This window comes from Barbus barbus (genome assembly GCF_936440315.1).
Source record: "Barbus barbus genome assembly, chromosome: 29".
NCBI classification, from domain to species: domain Eukaryota; kingdom Metazoa; phylum Chordata; class Actinopteri; order Cypriniformes; family Cyprinidae; genus Barbus; species Barbus barbus.
The window spans coordinates 1,477,515-1,488,553 of NC_136757.1; the positions used below are offsets into that span (position 1 = coordinate 1,477,515).

The 11,039-nt window shown below is 38.9% G+C and overlaps 1 protein-coding gene across 3 annotated transcripts in view; it reads right to left on the minus strand.

Moving 5' to 3' along the window:
* LOC306849779 (FYVE, RhoGEF and PH domain-containing protein 3-like) overlaps positions 1–11,039 on the minus strand; it is a 77,965-nt gene that overhangs the window by 19,419 nt on the left and 47,507 nt on the right. For all 3 annotated transcript variants that reach the window (XM_079385081.1, XM_079385083.1, XM_079385082.1), the window contains exons 2-4: positions 9,747–9,902; positions 8,997–9,111; positions 5,620–6,187 (exon numbers count right to left, since the gene is read on the minus strand). In XM_079385081.1, the coding sequence (XP_079241207.1) occupies positions 5,620–6,187; positions 8,997–9,111; positions 9,747–9,902 (839 nt within the window). The remainder of the gene's footprint in view (positions 1–5,619; positions 6,188–8,996; positions 9,112–9,746; positions 9,903–11,039) is intronic.

Consider the following 11,039-nt stretch of genomic DNA (forward strand, 5'->3'; position numbering starts at 1 on the left):
GCCAGATCTTTTCTCCTCACAAAATCAATATAACAGCAATATTTCCATCCGCTGAATGTAAGCTTTTTCATATTCCATATGCCTGCTGCACTGGTGATTTAATGTCCCTGTGCAAGTTATGTAAATTATGAAAATAAATCTAGGAATTATTGGATTGTTGGACTTCAAATCAGTATGACTGAGGCATCGAAAGTAACTAAGTAACTAGCTGTTTTATGGATAGTAACTGTAATATTATTACTGAAATCTTGTTTATTTACTGCAACTAGTTACTGCCCAACACTGTCCATCAGTGAGCAAATGTGACAGCATTTCTTTATTAAAATGTTTCTGCTGTGTCAGCACACACACACACACACAGAGGAAACGGGAGGACACACACCACCCAGATACGCCTGACAACACATCAACACGTCTTCATCACTGACACACAGCACGCCTGACTGACATAAACACGCTCCTGCGATGAAGAGGCTTTACAGCATCAGTCAAGCAGTGCATGCACTAAAGCCTCTAGCAGAACAACACCGCTTTATCAAACACTAAAATTCTCTTTACATTGAGAAGCAAACCAAACACGTCTTCAGTAATGCAGATACTATGGAAGTCTATGGAGCAAATATACCAAGCAGAAATGAGAAGCATGTGTTTTTGGTTTATTTGAGCTCTGAACAGATTTAAATCTTCCTTTTAGTCAAAGGACTGCTGGTGATTCATTAAAAGATATGTGGTCATCTAACTATATCTACATATGTAAATGAATCTATTTCACATTGACGGACTGATGAAACTGTGATTTACTCACAGTGTGTTTGACATTTTTATAGTATATGGATGATTCTAATCTGTCCAGGTCATATTTTACTTCCAAAACAAAGAGATCAAATGTACTGCGCATGAATAAAATGAAGCCTATTATTATAAGTCCTTCTTTTTCCCATTTTCCCCAATCTCTCATTCTCATACTGTGATTTAAGAACATACAGTAAAATAATACAATAGTTATGCCTTTAATTCAGGCTTTTATTAAAAACAAAAGCCACTGCATTATATAAAAATGACTGCTGAATAATGAGAATCATCAGCGAGAAAACCATCTTAAATGGTCTTTTGATTGTGTGATGAACTGTTTTTGTGATATTCAAGTATATCAGACCAAATCAAAGTTAAACCGAGCAAAAATGTGGAAAATTAGGTCCATTAGTTTCATATCGTGTTCTTCACCTCTTCGCTTGTGTTAATGTCAGGCAGCCATGATAGGTGCATCTATCGCTCATATGCACACACAGCAGCTCATCCCACATCCTGTGTGACAGCATGCTATTAAAAACACATCAACACGTCACACACACACACACACACACCTTTCCTACAGCAGATGTGCTGCTCACACCAGGAAACACAGGAAAGACCAGAGCTGTGTGTGTGTGTGTGTGAGGAATCCAGAGCGGCCGTTTGTGGTGTGTACAGTGGTATCAGGGCGTGTGTTTGGTGAATGCGTGTGCTCATATTATGGGCGACTCCTGCTGCGCGGTTCCTGTCACACCTTACCGGCACAAAAACACTCCCGCGGTCTCTCTCGGTCCTGACTAACCGCTGTCCATCAGCTGACTCGCACCTGAACACACTCTGCAGGTCTGGGCCCGTACTCACAAAACATCTTCAGGCTAAAAGTAGCTCAAAAAATAATGGACGTTTCAGTCCTAAATTTAGACTCCTTCACAAAGCATTTCAGCACTAAACTAGCTCCTCAATCTGTGAAAGGTTAGGAGTAGTGAAGAGCACTACTAGGTCACTAAGACTGATCTGATCTGCCTCGGAACATAAACATGTTTCATTATATCCTTGTTTTTATTAACCAGTTGGACAAGAAGTAACCGCTGTTCTTGAGTCCAGTTTGTTTTTCTTTTTTGTTTATGTTATGTTCAGCCATAATGATTCTACTCTTAATTAAAAGGCTGTTTATTAACTATGAGAAGCACACATGTAAGAAGCTGACAATAAGCTGAACAGATACTTGTTTAATTAGTGACACTTATCCTGCATTTTAAAATCTTGATTTGAATGTGGTAACATTTTCATTTTTAAACCTTTATCTGAATATGGCATCATAATATTGCGTTCTACAATAATTCTATGAATAAATCTCTGACAAAGACCCCTCCCCTATCAGCCAATCACTGTGTGCATAGTTAATAAGCATGCTGACATCATCCATAGCAACGAGGTAAACCCCGTGTGTGTGTTAGTGGATCCTGAAGCAGCAGTAATGGTTTGGGAAGCAGGGGAACCTGTGGAGCGAGTGCAAGTGATAAACAGAGCCACACCCTCAGCTGATGAGAAGCTGCACGCTCACAGACATCAGTCAACTTCAGCAAATTAAGGAAGACTAAAGGAAGAAATTAAGGAAGGACCCCCATTGGTTTCCATGCAATTCATAAAAAATTGGCATGGTTACACTTTATTTTAAGGTGTCCTTGTTACAGTGCAATTATAAGTTTTAGTACTGAGTAATATTAATTAACTACATGTACTTACTATATGGTTAGGGTTAGGATTAGGGTTCGGTTTAGGTTTAGTTGCATGTAATTACGCATAATTTTTACTTAAAGGGTCAGTTCACCCAAAAATTTTAATTCTGTCATTAATTACTCACCCTCATGTCGTTCCAGACCTTCGTTCATCTTCTGAACACAAATGAATATATTTTTGATGAAAGCCGAGAGCTCTCTGACCCTCCATAGACCGCAAGCATTATACCACGATCAAGGCTCAGAAACTTGGCAAGGACATTATTAAAATAATCCATGTGACATCAGCGGTTCAACTGTATTTTATGAAGCTACGAGAATACTTTCTGTGTGTAAAGAAAACAAAAATAACAACTTTATTCAACAATTCCTCTCCTCTGCATCACCCTCTAGCGCCATTTTGGAGAGTATCACATACGACAACATCATATGAAACGTATGTACGCGGATACGCTGTTTACGCTTTGATCTGAACGTAAACTACGTATCCGGAAAACTAATTCATAAGAATTTTTGTATAGCCTTTCCAAAACACATCTGTGTGTCAAAACTTTGCATTCACATTCATGACCCTAAATGAGAAAAAGTCACAATTTCAAGCAGGACTAAAATAGTTTCAAGCAGAAATCTGAAAATGTGGCTCAATAGGAGGGTTAAACAAATATTAAACGAATAAACCAACAGACTTGCATTAGAGAGCATGTTAAAGACAACTGCATTTCATCTTCTTCTTCATATATTTAGTATATGACAGGAGTAACTGAGAATCGTTTCACAGCACAAATCCACTCATCTGCTCAAAAACGACAGAAACTCTTCTAAATCTTCAACATAACTAGGAACATTAAACATTTACTAGGCTTTATCTTTACTGAGACCCACATAAAATAACACCATGTCATTTACAAATTTACTCCCCTAATAGAGTTTCAAGTTTCAAATAGAAGAAGATAAACAGTTAAAGACCTAGAATGCACCTGTTATTCCTATATTACTGGAAAAATTAAAATAAATTAGTGTGGTGTGTGTGTCGATGTCAAACGTGCTTATATGTATAGACACATACATGAACTGAATAACCAGCGGTTTCCATCGTCTCTGGTCAATGAAACCAACACAAACACACACACACACACACACACACACACACACACAAAACACTCAATAAAGTGTGGCAAAACAACACTTTCACAGAGCGCAGCCTCCACACAACACAAATAGAGCGCATGCTACTTAAAATGTTCACTTCCTCCGGTCTGTGACACATAACTAATGCATGAGACATCTTCAACTGTGCTTCAGAGAAACCTAGCTAGACAAGTCCACTTCACAGCGAAGGCAAACCCAGAATGCATTGTAACAATTTAAGAGGAACAAATTATCAAAGAAAATGGCTTTTGATTACAGAGGTAGTTTTTTTTACAGTCATTAGGACAGATTTCTCAATACTTGGGTCACTTTTTCAAAACTCTTCACACAGTTCTCATTTCACATTGCAGTTAATTTCACACTGAAAATGCACTAAAACTACCAAAACTCTTCACACGTCTCAAATCAAGTTATTCTTCATAACACTAGCACAAACACACAGCGACAGGAAGCAGCATACAGTGTTTTCTTGGTTACATTTCTATAAATCGAGTGTTCAGAATTGACTGCAGTATACGTTACACACTCCATGTTTATATGACAGTCCAACATTATTCCTAATTTAACCTTTTGTAAAGATGGGGATGAGATTATAAGACTAACAGCTGTGCAGGTGTTTTGATAGTATTTCTATTATTAGTGTTTACATTTGGAATATATTTCAATAAGGCATTGCTGTAGAAATGCTGTCTTATTCAGTTTTGTATTATGTTTAGGCTTTCAACAGTTTATTTTAAGTATGTAAAGGCACAAACGGAAGATTACTCAATGAAATGTAATTGTTTCATGTATTCTTTGTTTGTTTTTGTAAATTTGTGATGAAACTGATTGTATTGCAGAGAGTCTTTCCTGGTTAAATAAATAAATAAATAATAATAATATTAAAAAAATCGGCCTGTAGGTCCACTGAGTTTTGGTGTTTTTGTGTTTCTGAGAGAGAAATGAATTCATGTGTTTTGAAAGATGTCATTGAATGTATTTTGTGCCACAGCGATGATAAACGATGCCCAGTTCAGCCGCACAGATGCTGTTGTGCTCACTGATAGAGTGACCTAAGTACTGAGAAACAGATCCTAGTCATTGTAAAGAACTCTAGAATCGACATGCTAACCATAGAGGGGCCTGGCTTCCCCTAACCATTGAAAGATTTGGTCATTAATAATGTTTTCAACTCAGAAGTAAATATGCACATAATGTAGTTATTTTAATAATTGTAATTTTGTAAATAAATTATTAAATAAAATCAAATTTCCTAATCGCTTCCCCAATCTCATTTGCAAGAAGTTGTTGAGTGATTAATCTGCATTTTGGTGGATAATAGCCTGTTATATACTGCTTGCCTGTTGCATGGCGAGAAAGGATATTTAGCATTTTTTACAACTGCAGAGGAATCTGGACCTAACCAAGATAAAGTCAGATGAAGATGGCGATGCTTGATAACTCCAGATAGTCTCACAAAGATGATCCACAAGATTGCAACAGCACAGTGTTTTACATTCGTGTCAGGAAAAGACAGATTTCAGAATATAAACGGCTTAATCGGTGTTAAATCAGTGGGTAATTCACTCGCTGATTTGCTTGAAGTCTACTTTGCGATTGTGTTGACAAACATGTTTATAGTGCATTCTATTCAATGCGTTTATTGCTAGCACAGCCTTCACCAGTAATTTACGTGCACTGTATCTGGCTGCCATGGCAACCTCACACGCTTGCTGCTGCTCAGTGTCATCATAACCGCTTAAATGGTACACAGTGTGAATCTGTACCTTTACAACAGAAATGCTAAATGTATTTAAAAGTTTGAATGAGCAAATCAACCGGCTAGGTTTGGCCCCCCAAGCTCAGACATCAAGCTACACCTGTGGTGCTAATGTCAAACAAGTGAGTGGATGTGCTGCTGATGTAGTCACCTCTCCCAAACACAGGTCTGCGCTCTCACCTTGATCTCCAGGCTCTCGGGGTCCTCGCCGCTCCCCTCGTCCAGGTCGCTGTCCTCGTCCTGCGTGGAGTCCCGCTTGTCTCCGCCGGGGGTCTCTGTGGCCAGGCTGGCGCTCCTGTCCTCGCTGTGGAAGCCCTCTGCCTCCGCTGCGCAGGACGGACTGTCGATGCCGCTGTCCCGGTTGGGGATCTTCCCGCTGGCCTCCGTCCCCTCGTGACCCTGTGACCTTTCCCCCTCGCCGTCTGTGTGTTTGCTGCTCCCCTCGTGACGCTCGCCGTCTGAGTCGCTGCGATTGCTCTCCAGACCACCGCTGCAGTGTTTGTGACGCTCTTTCTGAAGTTCCTCTGTAATCTCAGAGTCATTGGCAGAGTCCGTCTGGAAGGAGTTTAAGCTGGACAATCTCAAAAGCTCAGAGATTTCACATGCTTTGAATGAAAGTGCATCATCTGCCGCTGGTGTCTCGCTGAGCTGAGGATGATCACTGGCATCCGGCTCTCGAGAAGCTGGAGAATCCATGTTGGCTCCCCAATGGAGGTCGCTCCTCCGCTGGAGGCCCAGAATCGGACACCTTACAAGACAAAGACACAATAATGGTCTAAAAATGTAAAAGCAGTTTGGCATCTTGTCAAATGAGTGAAATAAGTGGCTTAGGCCCTGTTAACACCTGGAGCCTGGTTTCGCAGGCAGAGCTTAATTTAAGCCAGGACTACACTCTTAAAAATAAAGGTGTTTAAAAGGTTCTTCAAGCGATGCCATAGAAGAACCATATTCAGTTCCTCAAAGAACCATCTCTTTCTTACCTTTTAATAATCTGAAGAACCTTCTTTCACCACAAAGAAGCTTTTTGGAACCATTTCGACAAAAAGGTTACTCTATGGCATCGTGAAGCACCTTTATTTTGAAGAGTGTAGGCGTAGGTTAAATTAGGACATTTAAGCACACTGAACAAAATTATACATCATTTTTTTAAGGTAAGTGGTTGCAAACAATTTCTTTTAGCTACATTTAAATTCAAAAAATGTTGAAAGTTAGTCAGCTAAATTTGTTTATTTAAATGTAGCTCAAATAAATTGATTGCAACCACTTACCTTAAAAACATTTAGTAAATTCTGTGAATCATTTCTTCAGTGCAGCTTTCATAAAAATGCCTTAGAAATAAACATTACTGGATTGCATCTTGAGACAAAACAATGTTATAATCATAATGTAAGATATGTCAGTGCCAGTTATTTTTAGTCGAGATTGCTAAAACATGCATTTTAGTCTGGGACTAGCCCTAAGCTTTGTTTGTGAAACTGGTGGAGATGTGTTTTCAGTGACAGTCGAGCAGTTCACATCTGGTTTTGTTGAGACGCTTGTTTCATCAAACTCATCATGAGAGAGGTGAACAAATACACAGAAGAATGAACAAAGCCATTTAGCTGATTGTGAGTGAGAGGGAAAGCAAGCGAATGGAAAGGATACTAATACAATTTCAATGACAATCAGTGATAATCTGTGTTTTTGGCACAACACAGTTGGAATCGATTCTTTTGGTGCGCTCTCTTAAAATACATCCCATAATGCTCACGTATGAGGTCAGTGGGTGGCAAGCGGCGTCTAATGCGGTCGAATGTGTTCAAACAGCCACAGAAGCATCGAGACTACAAAAACTGTGCATCAATGTGTTTTTAATACCTCTGGAAAAGGTCAAAAGGTCAAAAGTGGTCAAAAATGGACAAGCTCAAAACGTCTAGACCCATTTACACCTGTATTTAACATCATCCTTGTGAACAGATCAACGAAAACGCATCTTAATACCAATTACATCATTTCCTTTTCAAGATTAGTCATAACCTTTTAGAGTTAAAGATTAAAATTCAAAGTTAGTCAAACTAGTTCTTAAAGTGGCGGTGTTTATGCAGCTGGACCATGATATAAACCCAGGATCTTACAGATAAAGAACAATCAATGCCCCATTAGTTAACATCACTTAATGCATTAACTAACGTCAACTAACGACTCACAAATGTTCCATGTTAGTTCATGCTGGCTTGGGTTCATTAAATATCATTAAAAGATACAGTAATATATTAATAAGATATTAGTAAATGTTGAAATTATAAATGCTTTTAGAAGTACTTTTCATTGTTATTTTAAATGTTAACTAACATGGTTAAGTACTATTAACAAATAGAATCTTACTGTAAAGTGCCACCAAACAAACATACAACATTTTATTTATTTAACACTTTATTTTAAGGTGTCGTTGTTACAGTGTAATTATGCATTTAAGCACTGAGTAATATTAATTAACTACATGTACTTACTATATAGTTAGGGTTACTTGCATGTAATTATGCATAACTTATTGTTATTATAACAGTAAGTACATGTAACAAGGACACTTAAAATAAAGTGTTACCAGTTTTTCATATAGATTGTTTAGCTCAGCTTTATTAAATAACATTAAACGATACAACTTTTAACTAAAGTTTAGTTTAGTTAGTAGTTTAGTTTAACTACTGTTAACAAATAGAATCTTACTGTAAAGTGTCACCAAACAAACAAAACATTTTTATATATATTTTAATTAAAATGCACAGTAGTTTAAGCGTGCACACCTCGCTGCCACAATGCTCATGTTGTGCTACACGCCGAGGATGAAGCCTCTATGATATTCTGGCCTTCTTCAGGTTTAAAAGTTCTAAGGGAGTTATAAAAATGATTATAAGAATGAGTTAATTATATGAATGTACCTCTGAAGGTTCTGACTGTCTTCAGAAAAGATTGAATGGCATTTTGTTTTCATCTTCGCTCCATGTAATACCTAATAAAGTAGTGTTCTTTTAGGTAAACAGCTGTAATTCTGCTGCTCCATCAGCGCCACCTGCTGTCAGAGACTCACATTCACATTCAGTCTGTGTGCAGTTTCTATCTGGACTAGACCGGATTTGCAAGCCCTGCTGTAGATTTTGACCGGCTGATGAAAAACAAGCTTATGTGGATTGAAACCTCACTGAAATGTGAGGTTTACCATTTTATGAAACCTTTTATTTGAACATTTCGTACATGTTATTAGATAAACTGTTGTCATTTAAAATCCGGACATCATTGGTAATTTTATTGTTTTAGTGTTTATACAAAAAAAAAAAGTATTTTATTTTTTGTTTGTTGATTTTAAATATAAAACTTGGTGAACTATGTGTCATTATTTTTTTAACATTTCCAGCACATTTTAACATTTTACCATGATAATACTGATAGCCGTGGTGATCATTTTGGTCACTATAATCGTGATAAGAAATTTTCATAACGTTACATCTCGAATCCGAGTCTCAGCTCACACAGTGTGTACGGATAGAGGTTCTGACACACAGACGAAGCTCAGATCTTACCTGGAGCTGTGGACGGGCCCTGTAGACGGGACTCTGGCTCTCGGAGGGGGACTGGGCAGGGGCCGGCAGGGTGCTGGAGGGACGAGACCGAGCAGGCGCACAGGCTTAGGGGGCACTGACAGACACACAGAGAGAGAGAAGACGCTCAGATCAGCTCTATCTCCATCACAACATCCTCATCCTCCGCTCGCAGCCCAGAGATTCTCCCTCCATACTCATCCTCCCGATCCACCCGCGCATGCAAAGAAAACCAGCTAAGAGTACAAGAAAGATGGGGAGACTTCAGCTGTCCGAGAAACTGCCGGCTTCCTGAACCGAGAACAGGAAGTAGAGATGAGCGTGCAAAAAAATGCTGCGGTTACATGGCGAGATACAAACACACACACACACACACACAACAGAGTCGAGAAGATGGAGTGTGTATGTGCATGAGCGGATAAACTGCCTCAAATCAGTATGAATTTGTAAAGTGTATATTGAATGAGTTGCATTAGAACTGAATGAAATATAACTTCAATGAGGCAATTTAGAAGCTGAATTCAGGAAGCAGATAGTCTGAGCTGCGCGCACTTCCTTCCTCTGTCTGTTTTGCACCATATGCAAACCACAAAATATCCATGCAAGTTCACAACATCACAAACACACATGCATGCTGGAAACCCAAAAACAGGAGCATTAGCGCAATAAAAAAAATTGTTGCTTTTTCAGAGAAAACTGTTGGTATGAATGACAGTAAGACGTGTTTAATACCGTGGGGTTTCTGTGCTCTGGGCGTGGCTGAGGGAGTGGGGCGTGGCCTCTGTGTGGGCTGGGCAGGGCATGGCCTGGGAGGGGGCGGGGTTTTCTTCTTCTGAGGCTGCTCTACAGATCCACAGGAGCGCTGTAACGCTGATGGAGACAAACCTGCTGAAAACATAAAAAGCACTCCATGTGAATGTGATGACCAGCATGAGATTATCATATAGGCAGATGAAAACTACCAGCAGCCTAGTTTCTATGTTCAGATATTTTACTGCATATTACCAAAATTCTAATCAGCTTGTTTCATTAATGTTTTATTTTAGCTGACTACTTACCTGACCTAACCCTAAATTGATCAACTTGTGCACTTCTATCATGCATTTTTAGTAAACAATAGCTTTCGGGTAACCTTGTGTAGATCATGAGAAAGTTACCAGCTTTAATGCTCATCAGGAGTTAGATTATCCCATCTAATTGTGTTTTGAAAGTCTTGTGGCTGTACTTTCAAAACTGTGTGTATTTTAACATTTGAACATTTTTACTGTAAGTTTATTACTGAACACACAACTTGGGATCATTTGTACAAAATGAGGAACGAGTCTGAATTATTTTCTGTCGTAGCCCCGAGGATACTGTAATCAATCCAGAACACTTTTTAATAATAATTTTTAAAAAACAATCACAAAAATAAAAGCATATGTGAGACATTTCACACTGTCTAATTAGCATGCTGCTTCCTCACATGCTTCATCTGTATTATTTCATCTCTGTAATTGTATATTACGCATTATTTCTAGTCCAGCAAACTCCTCGACTTGACCTTCATCAGGACCAGAGAGACCACAGCCATCGACTGAACGATCAATACAGACACAATTACATCTCAAACTCTAGCGACCGCTCCTCACCAAAGCTCACAGCATTCTCATGAGCGCTTGCAGAACAGACAAAACAAAACATCTCACAGGACAAAACCTCAATCTGAACAACACTTCATCGTAAAATCAGTCGGCTGACGTGTGAGCACCTCAATACTTACACGCACTTCACACAGACAGAAAATCATGTCATATCAGCGGCTTCTCCTAAACTACGAGATGAAGTGGAGACCAAACTGAAACCTTTGCTTCATTCTCCTGCTGACATCCTCAGTGATCTAACACATCTCCAGCAGACTTCCAGAAAAGTCCTCAACGGTGTCTCAAACTGTGCTTACAAGTGTCAAGATAACAGTCTGCCATCAAAACTAAGAGATCTGAACACACACTCAAACATCAGAGAAGTTTCTGAAGTGGATACTTA